Source organism: Lycorma delicatula, chromosome 9, assembly GCF_047948215.1.
Source record: "Lycorma delicatula isolate Av1 chromosome 9, ASM4794821v1, whole genome shotgun sequence".
NCBI classification, from domain to species: domain Eukaryota; kingdom Metazoa; phylum Arthropoda; class Insecta; order Hemiptera; family Fulgoridae; genus Lycorma; species Lycorma delicatula.
Window position 1 is genome coordinate 108497545 of NC_134463.1, and position 20390 is coordinate 108517934.

Consider the following 20390-nt stretch of genomic DNA (forward strand, 5'->3'; position numbering starts at 1 on the left):
TTTTTACAGATCTTTTTTCATGTTTTTACTCTGGTAGGATCGTAAGTCCCTTAATATTTTTACCTTTTCTCTTTGTATGCTACTGCATAAACAAAATCTTCTGTACTTTATTGTTATTACTTCAAATTAAATATCAATTTTATCTGGTTTTTTTTTTTTGTTTTTTTTTTTTTTGTCTTCAGTCATTTGACTGGTTTGATGCAACTCTCCAAGATTCCCTATCTAGTGCTAGTCGTTTCATTTCAGTATACCCTCTACATCCTACATCCCTAACAATTTGTTTTACATATTCCAAACGTGGCCTGCCTACACAATTTTTTCCTTCTACCTGTCCTTCCAATATCAAAGCGACTATTCCAGACTGCCTTAGTATGTGGCCTATAAGTCTGTCTCTTCTTTTAACTATATTTTTCCAAATGCTTCTTTCTTCATCTATTTGCCGCAATACCTCTTCATTTGTCACTTTATCCACCCATCTGATTTTTAACATTCTCCTATAGCACCGCATTTCAAAAGCTTCTAATCTTTTCTTCTCAGATACTCCGATCGTCCAAGTTTCACTTCCATATAAAGCGACACTCCAAACATACACTTTCAAAAATCTTTTCCTGACATTTAAATTAATTTTTGATGTAAACAAATTATATTTCTTACTGAAGTCTCGTTTAGCTTGTGCTATTTGGCATTTTATATCGCTCCTGCTTCGTCCATCTTTAGTAATTCTACTTCCCAAATAACAAAATTCTTCTACCTCCATAATCTTTTGTCCTCCTATTTTCACATTCAGTGGTCCATCTTTGTTATTTCTACTACATTTCATTACTTTTGTTTTGTTCTTGTTTATTTTCATGCGATAGTTCTTGCGTAGGACTTCATCTATGCCGTTCATTGTTTCTTCTAAATCCTTTTTACTCTCGGCTAGAATTACTATATCATCAGCAAATCGTAGCATCTTTATCTTTTCACCTTGTACTGTTACTCCGAATCTAAATTGTTCTTTAACATCATTAACTGCTAGTTCCATGTAAAGATTAAAAAGTAACGGAGATAGGGAACATCCTTGTCGGACTCCCTTTCTTATTAGGGCTTCTTTCTTATGTTCTTCAATTGTTATTGTTGCTGTTTGGTTCCTGTACATGTTAGCAATTGTTCTTCTATCTCTGTATTGGAACCCTAATTTTTTTAAAATGCTGAACATTTTATTCCAGTCTACGTTATCGAATGCCTTTTCTAGGTCTATAAACGCCAAGTATGTTGGTTTGTTTTTCTTTAATCTTCCTTCTACTATTAATCTGAGGCCTAAAATTGCTTCCCTTGTCCCTATACTTTTCCTGAAACCAAATTGGTCTTCTCCTAACACTTCCTCCACTCTCCTCTCAGTTCTTCTGTATAGAATTCTAGTTAAGATTTTTGATGCATGACTAGTTAAACTAATTGTTCTGTATTCTTCACATTTATCTGCCCCTGCTTTCTTTGGTATCATTACTATAACACTTTTTTTGAAGTCTGACGGAAATTCCCCTTTTTCATAAATATTACACACCAGTTTGTATAATCTATCAATCGCTTCCTCACCTACACTGCGCAGTAATTCTACAGGTATTCCGTCTATTCCAGGAGCCTTTCTGCCATTTAAATCTTTTAATGCTCTCTTAAATTCAGATCTCAGTATTGTTTCTCCCATTTCATCCTTCTCAACTTCCTCTTCTTCCTCTTCTTCCTCTTCTTCCTCTATAACACCATTTTCTAATTCATTTCCTCCGTATAACTCTTCAATATATTCCACCCATCTATCGACTTTACCTTTCGTATTATATATTGGTGTACCATCTTTGTTTAACACATTATTAGATTTTAATTTATGTACCCCAAAATTTTCCTTAACTTTCCTGTATGCTCTGTCTATTTTACCAATGTTCATTTCTCTTTCCACTTCTGAACACTTTTCTTTAATCCACTTTTCTTTCGCCAGTTTGCACTTCCTGTTTATAGCATTTCTTAATTGTCGATAGTTCCTTTTACTTTCTTCATCACTAGCTTATATTTTCTACGTTCATCCATCAGCTGCAATATATTGTCTGAAACCCAAGGTTTTCTACCAGTTCTCTTTATTCCGCCTAAGTTTGCTTCTGCTGATTTAAGAATTTCCTTTTTAACATTCTCCCATTCTTCTTCTACATTTTCTACCTTATCTTTTTTACTCAGACCTCTTGCGATGTCCTCCTCAAAAATTTTTTGTGTTAGAAAATAATAATTTTTCTGATTGTTCAAATAAATGTTCAGCTACCTTACTTACTTATTTTATAGCAAGAAATGAATTTTGAAACATGTTTAAAAATTCCATGCCTGGAGTGCGATTCGATCATGAAAACCCTGTTGGATGAAATACAGAGATGCTACCATCTATCATTGTGGTTGATAATTAGACATCTCTTCTCTCAGTAAATATATTTGAGTGTAATAACATATGCAGGATTAGAATTGCATAATTACTGAACACTGTTTATTCTCTTTGTGAAAACATTAAAATAGTCTTACGTATATTTCTATAAGTTTATTTTAAATTCACCTATTATTTTCTATAAATGAACACAAGAGTTGTTTTGAAGTCGCTGAGTTTTTGTTTTATTTCATGAAGTGATAGAAACTTATAGAATCATAAAATAAAATGAATTTTGTTATGGTTACTTAATATTATATTGTTTCTGTATGCTTTACATTCATAAAATGGTAATAACTCCCAATCCAAACATAGACACACTCTCATGGGATTAATACACCTTAACTTAGATATATTTATGTACAGAATTATTACCTACATTAAATTATAATTCAAAACATAAAACAGCATATGTAATATACTACTTTCCTGATTATTTCTGTAACTTGCATAGAATCAAATGCTGTTTTTAGTCATAAAAAGACAATTCTAATCATATTTTTATAATTTTCAATGTTTTGAACATAGATTTGCATATTTTTGATCAGTTATGATAAAAAAAAAAATGTTTGCTAATCCCTATAAAAATTAATGCTATGAGCTCAAATCTGATGATAGAAAGGGTTGAAATCCTTTAAACATGATCTAGTCTTTAAAGAGTATACAATAATATCTCTGTCCTGACATTTGCAATAACATTTATCCTCCTAATGTGTATGTTGCAATCTGTTCAACTAGTGAACATTAAGCAACCCCCTCCCACAGTCCAGTGAGATGAGGATGATATGTATGACATGTAAATGAGGTGTAGTACATACTCAGGCCGACCATTCCTGAGACATGTGGTTAATTGAACCCCAACTACCAAAGTACACCAATACTACCTATGAAAAATCCTTATAAAAGCAACTAAATTTTACTAGTATTTGAGCCGGAGAACCTTTGAATTTGAAAATTAGCTGTTAAACAACTGATTTCTGATGACAAGTTAACTGCTAGACCAGCTGGTGGGCTAATGTGGTGCAGTTAATGGCACAGTTTTGTTAGAAGCATATATAATGAATCTTTTCTTCTAGAAACAGATCAATGTATTTCATAATACCTTAAATCAGAGAACAAAGTTGAAGTTGTATAAAATTACCACTGATTTCTCAAATCAATTAAAATCAAAGTTTTAATTACATTATTACAGAAAAACCATCACTATTAATAGTCTTTAAAAAAAAAAAAAAATAGGACCCATAATTCAATTTAAAATTAAAAAAAAATATTTTTTGTTACCACAGACCATTGGAATGGAACAAGCCAAAAAACTTTATAGTGGTTTAAAGGCCTACTGATGTAGAAAATATAGATGCAAAAAAAATTTCATTAACCCTTTTCTGAAGTAAGATGTAGCTAAAAAAAAGAATATATAAAGTCATTTTTTGTGAAGGTAGTGTATATTAAATAATTTTTTTTTTTTAATTTGTATCTTGATAAAAAAACCTTCAACTTTTGCAAGAAATTTTTTTTTAAGTGCCCTAGTAAATATTTGTAAATATTAGCAACCTCACCCGATTTCCAGCTTTTGCAAAAATTTTATAAATTCTTTCCTCTCAAAGGTAACACCTGTTTACCAAGTTTGAAAAAAATTGGTCAACAGAATCCAAAATTGATAAACAGAGTCCATAGTTATAAGATCAAATACAGGTGAACATACATACACACAAACATCCATCTGACAAAAATAAATTTTTGGACTTGGAAGCTTTGGAATAAAAATTTTTGCAAAATACAATTCATTTAAATTCTTTTTTTTTTAAAGGTTTTTTAAATTTCTCTTAATGCACAAAACTTAAAAGAAATGTCCATTTTTTTTTACTGATCAAAATATACTTTCCCGATAAGCTATAGCTGCATACATCACTATAGCCAAGAAAGTAATACATTAGAAGGTAATGTATTTTCATTAAAAGTACTCATTTTAAACAAGGATTCATTAAAATTTGAATAGTCTATATCCTTCACTCTTTCTATGCACTTCTCTCTTAAATTATCTTCTCACTCTCTCAAATGAGAATTCCTAAAGGCATATATATATATATATATATATGATCACAACCATTCCATTAATTACTGTATCTACAGCATTTCATTGCTTTATCCATTACTCCTCAATTTCCCATCACTGTTCATCTTCATATCTTCATTCTCCCATTATCTTCCTTCCTTCCCATCATGATGACTGCTTCCCAGGAATGCTCCATTATGTTGTTATTATTATTATTATTATTATTATTATTATTATTATAGTCAGTAATTCCAATTTTAAAACTAGAGATTTCAATGTGGTTCATTAAGTGTTCATTTCACTGTAATGTCATGTGTTTATGGAGTTTGAATATTTGTATTCATTTATATATGTGTTTATATATATATATATATTAACCTTTACTTAAATATGGCATTGATTTATTTTATGCTCCCACCTGTTAAAATAATTATAAAACAGAGAGAAAGCGTTGCTATTAAAAAAACATTAACTTCATCTAAATTTTAGCATTTCTTGAGGTTTTAAGGAGATCCCTGGTTCCAAAAATACAAAACTTCTTGTACACATACTCGTATATAAAATTCAAGAACTGTTAAATGACTGGCGTAGGCCTTTTTGATTTTCCACAACCTCAGGATTATGAAATTAATGTATCAAACATAATATTACTGATTTACTTGTAATTTTAGGCTGGGAAAACTTCAACTGAACCTTTTACACCTGTGAATGATTTATAAGCAAAATAAATACACAAAAGAAAATATTCATCCATGGAAAACAGCAATGCTAATACAACGCAAAAAATGGATACGGAAATGACACTGCTATGATAAGGTTTCTTCTCTGCTAGCAGCAACTAACCTTAAATAAAGCATTATAGAATACATACATGTTTGTATGCGTGTATATATACTTCATAAGGATTTTCATATAAACTTACAAGTACTTTTCTTTCTTAGAACTGTCTTTTTAAGAAATTTTCTTTTAAAAATATTTATATTTATATTTTACAGGGCACGTTGGCGAGAAAATCGAACAATCTTTAATACACCTAATCCAAGATTGATGAATGTATCACTTCTAAGAGATAATAAGCATCCAGGTGGAGAACGTCGAGGCAGCCGAGGTAGTAATCGAGCACCTAGTCGACAGCCTAGTATGGCTTCTCTTCGACCACAATCACCATCTGCATCACAAGGTCATATCAAATTTACGATTGTTATATTATTTTTAAAAATAATTGCCTATACTTTTAAGATAAAAATTATACTTATCTCTAATACAGTTACTTTAATTAATCAAGCACATTTTCATTTATATTTTAAATATATATAATTTTCAGGGATTTTTATTTAAAAATGTTGAAATATTAGAATTTGTATGTATATATATATATATATATATATATATATATATTAAATTTGTTGACCCATTGTGAGAATTAGTTTTCATAATATATACTGTATATTTTCAAAATATTGCCATGAAGTACTAAAGGAAGATATATTATTTTAAAATATTCAAAGAATATTATTCACAATTATTCAAAGATTTTTTAAATATGAAAAATTAAGTTACACTAACTTTTAATTTATTTATATTGTAATGTTAATTTTTTTTAATTTTTAGAATCTACAAGTATAATTATGAACTCTATAACAAAATAAAAAGAAAATAGATGAAAAATGAATCTGCTCTAAGTCTAAAATTTTTTTATTTTTATTTTTTAATTCAAATATTTACGTAGATTACATTAATTTTAATGTAATGAAGAAATTATAATATTAATTAGTTTTATCCATGCTATCCTAGAAACAAAATTAATTAATTATTCATTAATAAATGTTTAAATATTTTATAAAAATGTATAATTACAAAAGAATTAATACACATATCCTTTTCCAATACAGAAATCCATGTTCAAAACTATATTTTTAGATTTTCAAATTTAAATAATATTATTTTGAAACATTACTTTTTTATTATATATTAATAATAAATTTAACCATCTGTTTTTTTATCTGTAAGAAACTGTTCTGTTGAATTCTGAACAATTTAAAAATTATTACCTTGTATCAAAATTTCATTATGAAAAAATCTCACTGTAATTGATTCATCAGTTTTAGTTAAGAAAGACACCAATTATTTTAATTTTCCAATTGTTCTTAAATTTTTCATAAGTAAGTGTAAAAATAATGTGTAATAGTGTTGTTGGTGTGGTAAAACTTAATATCAGGATATTGATGGACATACATATTTTGAAGATCATTGAATTCTTAAAAAGGCTTTCATTAAATATTAATTTATTTGTTATCTAATCAATTTGTTTGATTTGACTCTCTTTTCAAGCCAACAGTTAAGTTGAATTGATATTATTTAAATTTTTTATAAGCATCAAAAGTATTATCCCTCTGTTCTGGTTCAATTAAATTGTTTTTTATTCAGATATTTTGGTCCTGAACAATAGTAAAATTTTCATAAAAACACTGTTTGTTAAAAAATGTTTAAATAAAACTTGAGGATAGCTTCTACATTAAGAACACAAATTCATCAAGAATGTGCACTTAAGCACTTATTAATCAAAGAATTGATTAAACATTATGACACCTAAATTATTAAAATTATTACACTTTAAAATTAAAATTATTGTTTTTATTATTTAATTTAATTAAAAACAAATAAAATTAAATAAAAATAAATGTTTCTTCCAAAGGCCTTTTAGTGCTAATAATCAGCACTTTCTTCAGTTATGGAATCGCTTTAGAATAACAAATCATGTTAAATATCAAATAATATAATCAATCATAATGTTTGTTTAATATTTTGCTGATAAATAGGAAGCTGAATGCAAATTATCTATCAATACAAGAAATACCTAAATACATCACATCTAAAAGGCATCTACTTTTGTAAATTCCCTCATTGAAGAAGCGGTACAAAGACAGGGAAAAAACAACATGCAAATTTTACACATGACATTTAAAAATCAACATCTCTATATATTTGAACATATGAAATCTAAAAACATGTTAAATCTAATCTAGTTAAAATAACAAAACCAAAAGATGCAACTTTTTCACAAACATTGCTTATGTGTAAAATTTACATCATGTAACATGTATAATATTTACATCCATGTCAGGTGAAAGCTGTAATGAAGAACATGTTAGATTTAGACAACTAGAACATACTAATCCACACTTTTACATTACTTAAGTTACATAAGACACAAAAAATGTTTAGAAAATATATTTGGTGGTAGAAAATATATTTGCTAACAACACTTTGAACAATACGTAAACAAAATTAACACATTAGCAAAACACAAACTGTTAAACCCAGCAATCCAGAATATAAATTAAATTTTATTATTGCACTAAATACAGAATGTCCTAAAAATAACTCTACAGTTAGAGATTAAATTCACTTTTTTCATTTAAAATTACAATTGTATGTGTTTAATTACATGAAAATACTAAGTCTCAAGTTTTTTTATCTCTTAATACAACTCAACATGAGCACTGTTTACCATCTTTTTGTCTTTTATGTAGCCCCAAAAGAAATACATCAGCATTAAATCGGGACTTCAAACTAGCCAAGTGATAAGAGCTTCTTTCCTATCCAGCCTTCTGGGAACTTGTTACTGAGTGAAGTTCACACAGTTCTTCATGATGGAAGTTGCTTCGCATCTTCTACATCAATGTGGAGGGCCTAATTTTAGAGACCAATATGGAGGGAAGAATAGACCCTCCATATTTTCAATCTGCAGAAAAACAGTGGTCTAACATGTCCAAGTACACTATGCCCATAATAATCTGCTCATGGGAAAAAGATGTCCAAAAATTTCATTATGCATGATACCACACCAGACATTCATCTTCAGACAGTTGTAATCAAACTCACCGATTCGTGTGAATTTTCTGAGTTTCATACTCAACAGTTATGATAATTACTACTCCATGAACATGAAATGTTGCTTATCATAAAATAAAATTCACTGCAGGTAGTTTTCATCTGTAGAAGTGAAGTTTAACTTGGTTATTAGTAACTGAATGTTTTTAGCTTATTAGTAAACACAACACAAGCTGAATGTTTTAGACTTCATTGGAAAAACAGTCGAATTATTTATGTGTTTTTGACACTTATTTTAGACCTACCCATTAGTATCCTTTCAAAACAGTTCCAGTTTCCAAAAACTGTTCACACCATCTACATATCCTTTTGTCACTCAAAGAATTTCTATGTTAGACATACACTGTATAATTTCTTTCTCTGACAGTCATTAACTTTTTTTCTGTGAACCGGTACAAGCAGTTTGCTTCTCTAGTAGTGACACCATGATACTGAAGTCCGGGTTCATATCAGCTTGGCCTCCACATCATCTAACGCAGCTGTTATCCGACACAGACTTTATAAGCTAAAACTTAATTGTTGTCACTTCCAGGTTATACATAAAACACTATTGAGTGCTGCAAAAATAATCGATAAAAACTATATAAGTAAATAATAACTATAGTTTCATTATTGAAACTCTGAAATTCTTTTTGGGCACAGGTATATCAGGCAGAGTGAAACATAGGTAATAAAAAAAATCATATAAACAGAATAGAAAACAATATCAACCTTTTCCAACTCATATGAAAAGTAAATACAATTTAAAGGTATGAATGATTTTTTCCTTACTTTAAAATGGTTACTAAAAATAGTATCTAATTAAAAAAAAACCATCTTCAAAGGAGCTGAGTGATAGATTCAAGATCCTGAAAGATGGGAAAGATATTTCTGAACAAGTACATTTATAAACTCAATTGTGTTTTTTTTTTTAATTTGTTTTCAAATAAAAAATGATGTGCAGTTTATGTCACAATAATGGAAGTAAGGAGGTAGTTTTGTAATTTATGATTTTCTATTATCATTTTCAAATAACATATCTCACAAAATTTTGTCTTTATTCTTGACTTTTTTCTCTTTCTTTGTCACTTTACAGCAAGCACTTTTATTCAATTGCATTATTTTAAAATATCATTTGTTGCTTCAAATGTAATTTATACATTATTTATAAAAAACATTTAGTTACATTGATTTTAAGTCTTGATTTGAAATTGTAAGTTTATTGCTGATATAATAAACCTTCCTGATAAATGTAATTTAAAAAAATACAAAATCTCTGTCTTCTATAGATAATATCTATTTTCACTCATTATAAAATTTGTTTTCAGTAATTACTTGTTTATATATCCATAAATATTTATTTATTTTTAATTTTTCTAAGATAATTAGTTCTCTCTAATTTTATCACTTTTCAAAAAAAAATCTTTTTAATAAAATATAAAATAATTAAATATAATAAAAAACAATAATTAGATAATTGTTTCCTAGTTTAACAATTTTCTTCTAATTACAATCAAAAATATTAAATTTTGTATTATTTTAAAACTTACTATTTATTAAAGTTTTTCTTTGTGAATTTTATAAAATGATTCAATTAATAAGTAATAAATTATTATCAATTTTATCTTTTCATTACTGAAAGTGAGTTGGAAAATAAATATTTAATAAGTAAATTTTTAGTTAGTCTGTCTTAATAATAAAACCTAATTTAAAGTTATTAAGATATCTTTAACTATTACACATTTATTTTCAAACAAATTACACGCTTTATGATATGCTTTTGACACGCTTGTATTACACGCAATATTTTTATTACAGTTAATTTATAAAATCAATAATAATATATAAATTCCTATTTACCTTTTAAAAGATTATCAACTTTTCAATGAAATATATGTAATTATTTTAATTAAGATTATAATAAATTTTACCTCTTGAAAGGGTATTATTAGAATAGAATAATTTGTACTTAAATTATGAAATTTATTTACTTTCATTAATTTACTTTTATTTAATTAAACTCATATTTTTGTAAGAGCCTTATAGCATATCAAAATAAAAACTACTTTTTACTCTAACATTTCATTTATTTTACTTTTTCTAAATTTTAGATCATTGTAATCACTTTAATGGTCTGGAAATAAGTTTAATAAGTAAGAATCAATCATTCATCGACATTCCCCCATTGCACTACATTATATTAAATTTTATTAAAAAATTCTAACTGAAGAATAGGTGTATTAACAGAGCAAGTAAAACACAAAGTTTATACCTCACACTAGCATTACAAAGCTGAACAGGTATATTTACACAATTAGTCTTAAAAATCCTTACCAATGGAAAAAATCTATTTTTATTTTAGAAATATCATTGTTATTTTGTATTACATAAGAAAGATGAATAATTTAAAAAAGTTTACATTGATTTTGCCTGGATTGTACTCTTACTAAAATCTTCTGATTGCAATCTGTAAAAACTCTCATAATCTGATAGCTCATAATGCTCCAATTGAAATCAGTTTTATGCAATTTTCACTTAATTACCTGAAAGAATTTGAATCCTGTATTTTTTATGATAAGTATAACAACTACTGTTGCCTAAATTGTTAAATTTTACCTTATTATAATCATATAAACTAATTCTCCCACTGTATATTTAAAAATATAAACCATGCACCAAAATTTAATTTTAATTTTGCAAGATAATCCTTAAAAAAAGCTGTGAAAAATTGAGTCCTATCACCATACTGGTGAGCTTATATGGAAGAGTTTCTACCCTGCTATGTAAAGATTGTTTACCTACTAATTTATACATTTTTCCTCAAGAGATATTGGTATACATTCATCAGCTTCTCAATATTGGAAGCCTCAATCAGCTTCTTCTAAGTGTTTGACTGCTACATATTTGTATATATGGCTTATGTACTTGATTATATGGCTTCCCACAAAGCCATACAAATGAGCTTTTTTTTATTTCTGACTTTAACCTCACCTCAGATTCTACAGGTAAATTCCTCATTGCATAGTTCAATTTTTTTTTGTGTTTATAAAATTAAAACAATCTTTACATAAGTCTAAAATATTCTCTATTTGGATAAGGCACAAAGAATTATGTTACTTTAATAATATAATCCAGGAATCTATTCTTGTAAGCGTCATTAGAATGTTAGCATAATTTCTTGCCAGCAGGTTATTTTCAAAGACAATTAATAATTTAATAATGTTTCCTGATTAAATCACATTCAGTTAGATAACTAATAATTTTCCTGAAATCTTCTACCTGTTTGAGTATTCTAAGAAGAGATTTACTGGGTGCTTCAATCAAAAACTGGTAGAGTTTAGTTGAGGGCTGTATTCTCTAATATACCATTATTTATTCAGAGAGCCATTGTTCGGCTACAGTTTTAACAACAGTCATGTTAACTCTGCAGAATGGCTCTGTCAAGAGAGTTTTATCATTCTTCTTAACCACAAAGTCTCTTGTTATTTTCAATTTCAAATGTCCACACACAAACGTGAGTGTTTTTTTCTTTTGATGGATGAAAGATCTAAAAGCTTTGTATGACAATCTCAAATCAGCGAAGAGTAACATTGTATTAAGTTAAGCACATTATATAATACCCCAGATTGTTCAAGAATATGATAATGATTTTATCAATGCATTTCATTCCTAGACAAAGTTATACACATATAAGGGCTAAAAAAATTTTAGTTTGGGAGCTAAAATTATTATTTTAGTTTGAAAAACAATTGCATGTTTCCCTTACTGGTAATAAAATTTGTCTTTAAAAATTCTGCTATAGATACCAGATCCAGTTAAGCCATTAACACAGAAACCATCTTTGTAGAATATGAAACAGTTTCTAGTTTTATTGTCGTAAATTCCTACTGTACATTTAATTTTATCTTAAAGAGTAAAATAAATTACAATCTTTAGAACCATTAACTCAGATTTTGCCGACACACAACAGCTTTCTATAGCCACCTTGTTTTATGTTAAAGAATGATCATACTTTTTTAATTATCATCAGTTGCTTTTACAGAAGATTCTACAAACAACAAATCATACTCCTATTGTGAAAAAGTAAAATTAATTTTCCTTATATTGAGAAAAAGTAAAGTTAATTTTCCAATGATCCCAGAACTAGTAATCATGCGATGCAAATAAACAGAAAACATATAGTAATTTAGATGAAGATACAAAGTACAGTGAAGAAAATATAGAAATGTAGCAGTAACATACAATGTAGTTGAAATACTATGCAAAGTAATATTTTTAAATTGTCAATATTTAAACCTCTCCTCCTTAATGATGCAATACAGGTATTCATTACAAATCCTAGATGAGTACATAATATATCAAAGAAAGCAGTATATAAAATTATAGATTAATTTATTTAGTAATGTATTTAATTGATTCATAAAACCTTTGTAAAATTTTGTAATACAATTTGGAACCTCCCCTTCTATCACATGTATTATGTCATTTTGCTAACAATTCCCATTATCAAATGCAGGATTTTTCTGATCAGAAATTTCTAACAGTTTCTTAATTATGATGTCCCTAATCTGTACATTTCACAGCAGTAAATCCATGTGGGCAAACTTATATTATCTACTTGTTTATCTATTAGCGAAGTCTTGTTATTATCTTTTTTTCATTTTGTTAGGATATCAATAACAATTCTATCAAAATTCTTCAATAGCAACAATGTGCATTCACTGGTAAGATACTGTTATAAGTAACTAAATTGTAATTATAAAAAAATCATATCACCTCTTAAGATATATAATGAGTTCAAATAACTTACTTATTAGTAAATTCTACTTCTTTTATGTTTATTAATTTACATCTTTTAAATAATATTATGAAAAAATGTTAGCTTTACACTTGTAGATTACTTTTATACATATTTGTACAATTTTTGTTACTTTGGGAAAGAGTTAAACAATTTTTAAAAATTACGATTTTATTTATTCAATGTGAATTTCATTGTATTGGTAACATTTTTTTCTTGTTGCCATTAGTTAAAATAATATCTGTATTTATTTATTTAAGATCTGTTTCTTTATCTAAAATAAATAAATAAAATAGTGAAAAAAAAAAGCAATGAGGTATGATGCATATACGTATTGAGGAGAGATGTTCAGGTTCATATATATTATGGCTGCAATCTCTTAGGTTCCCGAGCATCTCTCCGTGGTTCTAGAAGCAGTGCCAACAGTCAAAGTTCCCGATCTCCCACGAAGGTACCTCCAACAATGACAAATAATGTACACTCGAATCCTGCCCCAAATGTCACAGTCGAAATGCAAGAACCGACGGCTTAGCCTATGCAGGCCTGGACGTAGCATCAAGCTGACCGTTTGACTGATTAAAAAAAAAAAAAGGTAAAATTTATACCAGTGTTAAAAAAAGTAGCAGCTGGCTGCTTCAATAATGTGCCAAATGCTGCTAAACTGGCTGATTCTCCTGCTACTACGCCACTGTGACTGTTACTGTATTATTTTGAAAACATAATGTGTGCTTACGTTATCTTATTGGCTGTATTTCAGTTTATATTGATTTTTGTTTAGTTTTAATATTATTTTAATTAAATTAGTTATATTGTCCCTCTGTGTGGTTTATGCACCAAATTATTCTGGCACAAATGTGGTGCATCATAGGACATGATTGATTTTAGTTATGCTTGTTAATTGTTTGTTCTGTTGTTTTTGTTATACATATGCATCTTAGGATAATTTTCAGTTTAGGTTTTTTTTTAAATTGAGTTTTCTTTTTAACATATAATATTTATGATAAGAGTAATTATCAGATTTAGATTATATGCTTATGAATCCTATAATTTACTCATATATTTATTATTTAATACAAAAATGGTGTAATTCATATTAAAAAGAGATATCTGGAAGTTTTCTTTTTATTAATGATATTATAGTCATTAAAACATTAATAAAAATGAAATAGCAATTGCATTAGTTTTAAATAAAAATTACTTACACCATTCTTGTAAATATTATGTTGTTTAATTACATTTTTGCTTCACAGCATGTCTGATTAGTCACTCTCATTTTTATAAATTTTATGTACATAATAAATAGATTGTTTTGTATTTTTTTGGAAAAATCTTTTGTGTGATTATAAATGAAACACTTTAGAGATCATCAATCAGGATATGTGTTAGTGTAAATAACACATGAGCAAAATTTATGTACTTCAAACATTACCCATAATACTGAAATAATTAAATAATGGATTATAAAATCTATCTAACATTTGTTTCCGCCTGACTTATTTCTACTTCTCTGTTAAAGTGATGAATAGAGAAGAGAATGGCTCTCATCCAAGATGCTATAAAGTGGTGTGAAAATGCTTAAGCCTAACATCATTATAATTTATTTATTATTTATTATGATGGATTTTGAAAATTACTGTTGAAGAACTATTATTTCATTAAATTAGTATTACTAAAGAAAAATTCTAAGATATAAGTAATGCAATGAGCACTAAAAGTTATTAAAAAAAAACAATAGTAACAAATATGATGTTATAATTAAAACAAAGCTTACAAAGGATAAACCTGTCATTATATAATGTCTTCTTTTTTCTCTTCTTAATTCACTTGCTTTTTCGCTATAATCTTTTAAATAATTTTTAAAGAATTTTCAATTATTCACTTTAAATTAATGTTAAAGTACTGTACAACTCTTTAATACATATTTTTTTAAATCCTCTTTCCCAACTCTTTGATTTGATAATCCAATCTCACTTTATGTGTTTCAACCCTCAGTCTAAAAAAAAGTGGCATCTACTACTTGCCATTTTGGTTTAGTCAAACTGACATATTCCAAATAGTTTAACTTTCTCATTTAAGGTAAGTCATTTGATGCACATTTCATGATAACCTGTTTAGCTGTTTTTGTAATTACAGGGGCACAAAAAAATAAACATAACACAAACACAATACCAGGCACAATTGCCTCCCCACTCAGCCCCATTAAAAATTTAGCAATCTGCTGGCTAAATGAAGGAACCGCAAATGGAACCAGAGCAGTGACTGACACAATTATCATGGTATCTATCCAAAGAGGAATGAATGAAAGATAATGAAAAGGTGAAAGGGTAGAGAAACAGTACAGTCAAGCCACAATATGAATGCTTCTGATCTTGAAAGATTGGATTACTAAACTTTTTTCCCAACACCAGTTAAGATAGGATAAATAAACTAGCAGAGGATGGTAACAGCTCATCATTCATATATATATATATATATATAACTTTTTAAAAATTCAAATACAGGTAATTCATGATCATATTGACCATTATGCTACTTAAACTCAAAGAACAACTTAAGCACCAAACACAGTAACAAAAAGAAAAAAAACGAAAAACTAGTACTAATAGTCGACTTTCGTGGGATCCTGCATCATCAATCGATACATAGTTCTATAATTACATCAACAAATAACAAAAAAGAAATAAGGACTTAAAAATTTAGAAAATATAAAATTCTAACAATCAAAAGATCTATATCACAACACACTGCCATTATTGGAAGATAATAATCACTGCCATTCCAATGATGGCAGTGTGTTGTGTTGTTATAAATCTTGTGGTTTTTAGAGTGTTATGTTTTATAAATTTTTAAGTTAATATAAATCTAAATTTTTAAGATATACATATATAATTATTAATTGTCACCTTATTTGGTTAGAATTGAGAATGTTAAACATGAGTCAAATCCTTCATTTATAAGCACAGAAAAATATAAGGAAAAGAAATGATATGAAAAAAGTTTTAAAAATAGCAAATAAGTTATCAGATATACCTTTATATTAACATTAACACGTTAATTTTCATTGAGTAGCATCACAAAACATTTTATTTTTAGAAACATTAAAAATTGTTTACTTGCTTTTAAATTACTTGAAAAGTGAGATCTTTTGAAACTATTTAGCTCTAAGGTACGGTCCTTAGTGGATTGACTCCACTAAGGCAGGAGCTGCATTATTAACCCAGAATAGATCTTTTGAAAGCACTATTCCTACATAATTTGAAATTGAGTTATTAATTCCCTTTAATATACAAAAATAAATAACAGTGCTTAAGTTATTGTATCTTGAATTCTGTAAACAATCAAAAAAATATCATAATTTACTACTGGCAGTTAAACCTAATTTTTTTTCTTTTATTTATAAAATTTATTATCATTAACTTTTGCTTTCCTGACATTTCATTTAGTAAATTTCCTTTCTATATTCATTTAAAATTTTCTTTTATAAAATTTGAAGGGAAACTAAGTTTTTAGAGATGTTATATGAAATTAATTACCTTTTTCTGTTCTTTAATAGATTAAATTTAGGTAATATATTAATATTAATACATCAGATATATGCAAGAGAAAAAGGAACATCTAAATTCATAATAACCATTAACCATTCATATTTTAGTCTAAATTAGTAAACTCATCATTTTTTTCTCCTTTCTTACCATGAAGTCAGCAATGAAAATTATTCAAAACTAAAAGCTATTTAAACAACACCAAATCTAGTTTTAAAAAATATACAATTTTCAGATATACATTTATATATAGACTATCCCCACCTTCCTGCCACAATCATAAATGGCAGGAACTAAAAAGATCACGAACTGGTCAGTTGTTCAAATTTTTCCCTGAAAGGGGGAAATATCCAGCCTTGCATTGAGCAGCCATGCCAGCACATGCGGTATCGCAAAGGTTCCAGAGCACCAGAATATACAAAATATATTCAGTTGCTCTGGCAGCCAGCCATCTTCAGTGAATGATGCTGTTCAACTTGGCATCAACTGATATTATTACTGATTTTTCTTTAATTTATTATTTTTTTATTTGACCGGTTTATGTTCTACATATAATCAGGAGTATAGGATTTTAATTGTTTGCTTTTTGACTGCATTGTTATTGTATCTAGTCAAGGTTGTTGTCAATATCAAGGTATCAAAGTTGTTGTAAACGTTAACAATATTCAAATCCAGCACATTTCTTGACCATATTCTAAATAAAAGTCTGCCTAATTCAAAAAAAAAACTACCATCAGCTGAAACTAGAATGAAAATAATGGCACCATTCACTGAATACTAGTTACAGAAACATCATCATAGCATAAGTTATGTTTCCACTGTATATTCATGTTAAATTTGGTTTGTTTTGTTGTGTCATGAGATATTGTTAGAATAGATAAATTTGTAAAAAAGAAAATGGAAAAACTTATGTTTACTATCCACATCTTTGGCATTATTAGCTAACTTTAGAATAAATGAAAGAAAATCTACAAGCAATAAAATAGAAAAAGAATCTCTCTGAAATGATTATTTTTGATGCATATTTTTCAGCCGGTTTTTTTCAACAATGAAGGGGAGAAATAAAAGGACATTTTTAGATTTGATAATTATTCAATCTTTCCATAAAGCTTATACTTTTCTACTCGTATTACATAAAGTTTTAGAAATATATATTTTCTATAGTTTGGACATTATTTATATTCTGGACAAAGAATTAATTTTCCAAGCCTTCGGTTAGCTTTGAACTTAAAACAAAAAGGCATATTTGTATTGTACAATCTTGTTTTTTTTTCTTTTATTGCTTTACCAGTAGATTAAAATTATTATGTTGCAGGCATAGATTTATAAAAACATTCAACCATATTTATAAAGAAATTTTTTTTAATTAATTTTTTTGTAGTACATTTAATTTTTGACAAAAAAATTAAATTACAAAATAAAAATGATAATTCTTGTGCAAACACTGTTTAGCTTTATTATCTGTGTTTTCTGGCTTCTGATTTTTTTTGTGCTTATCTGTCTTTTATTCTAGACTCTTTACTTTGATTTTGTGTTTTTCTTTCTATGTGTGGAAGTGTGTATGTTACACCAATCTGTGCTGCTATATATTTGCATGAATTTAATTTGCATGAAGATAGTTTTTTTCTAATTGTCTTTCACTTCTTAAAATTAATGTTTTCTTTCTATATTTTTCTTTATACTTTTTCTGTCTGTTCTGTATTTAAATTTTCTTTCTTTTATCAGTTATCTTTATGTGTTCTCATGTGATTTTTTTCATTTTACTCTTAACTTTTTCTTCTTAAAAAAATAATTATCTTTATTATGTCCATTGTACTATTACATTTTATAAAATAATTATTAAATTAACATTTGTAATTCATATTAATAAATAAAATAAATATTAATAAATGAAATAATCCTTTCTGGTTGTAGTTCACTTAATTATTATTATTTTTAATTGTAGAGTAATATATGTATATGTATAAATAATTTAAAATTTGACTTAATTAAATATGTACATGCAATTATTGAAATATATTTCAATATATACATTAATTAACTAATAAAATTGCAATCTGAAAATAAATATAATTAATTTTAATATTAAAAATGTATACCCTTAAATATTAACATTTGTACATTTTTACACGCATGTTATTATTATTTTAAATTGTACTAGTAATATGCATGATTTATTAGGTATAGAATTTACTTTAAATTTACGTATAATTCTTAAAAACTGTTTCTATTTTTAATTTATTTTAATGATAGTAATAATGATAATTCAGATTTTCAGCTGTCTTAGGAGCACATAGGTTTTTCCAATAAGTAATAAAAATCAAATTCTGGCTATATTTTTATACATTCAGATAATCATGCAAATGAGATACATCCTTGTGTATATATATATACATGAGGGTTATTTTTTTCAAGGCCTAATCGGTTACGAAATTAAAACCACAGTGAAAATAAAAAATTTTTTATTTGTAACAAGTACTTACATAGTCACACTATTTCTCTACATAGTCGCCACTCCGATTTAAACATTTGTCGTAGCGTGGTACCAACTTTCCAATACCCTCGTCATAGAATGAAGCCGCCTATGTTTTCAGCCATGTTTCTACGCTGGTCTGTAGATCGATGTCTGTGCCAAAATGTTGTCCTCCTAGCCAGCGTTTCATGTGAGCAAAGAGGTGAAAATCGGATGGAGCAAAGTCCAGACTGTATGGTGGGTGATCAAACACTTCCCAATGAAAACGCTGCAGGAGCTACTTTGTTACAGCTGCAGTGTGCAGCCGAACATTGTCATGGAGAAAGACAATGCCTCTCCGCTTATTCTCAATTGCCCTTCGTAGACGTTGAAGAGTAACGCAGTATGAGGCTGCAGTGATGGTCGTGCCACGTTCCATGAATTCCACCAAGAGAACTCCATTCCAATTCCAGAACACAGTAGCCATACACTTTCTGTTGGAAAAGGTTCGCTTGAACTTCTTTGGTTTACTGGGAGAATGAGAATGCATCTACTGTTTGGATTGTTCTTTTGTTTCTTCAGTTTCGAAATGGACCCATGTCTCATCCCCTGTGACAATTTTGTTCAAAAAATCTTCTCCTTCATTGTGGTAGCGCTGGAGAAATGTTAGGGAGGTGTCCATTCTCATTGTTTTGTGATGGTTGGACAGCATCTTGGGAACCCATCTCGCACACAGTTTGCGGTACTGAAGTCTCTCACTCACAATGGTGTAGAGAGCTGATCTTGAAATTTCAGGAAACGAATCACTCAATACAGAAATTGTGAACCGACGATTTTCTCGAATTGCCTCATCCACTCGCTCAACGAGATCATCAGTTGACACTCGCTTCCTTCCCTGACCGCCTGCATCATGAACATCTGTACGTCCTGCTTTAAAGTTCCTGCACCATTGTCGCACTTTGCTGTCACTCATTGAAGTTTCACCGTAAACATTACTTATTCATCGATGAATTTCAGCTGCATTACACCACTCAGCCTGAAGAAATCGAATTACCGCACGCACTTCACACTTGGCGGGAGATGCTATTGTTGTAAACATGTTTACGTGCTAGCTGCATGTTCAGAACTAAACGAAGTGATACATCGTGATTGAAGCCATACTAGAGACGCTGCGCAACACATATGCGCAAAGGTTCATCCGATTTTTGCATGGGTTTTTATTTCGCAACTGA

General features: G+C 28.2%; 1 protein-coding gene across 5 annotated transcripts in view; it reads left to right on the top strand.

The window, feature by feature from the left end:
- Positions 1 to 20390, top strand: part of jus (EB domain-containing julius seizure protein) — a 746258-nt gene that overhangs the window by 719530 nt on the left and 6338 nt on the right. For all 5 annotated transcript variants that reach the window (XM_075376039.1, XM_075376040.1, XM_075376041.1 and 2 more), the window contains one exon: positions 5489 to 5673. In XM_075376039.1, the coding sequence (XP_075232154.1) occupies positions 5489 to 5673 (185 nt within the window). The remainder of the gene's footprint in view (positions 1 to 5488; positions 5674 to 20390) is intronic.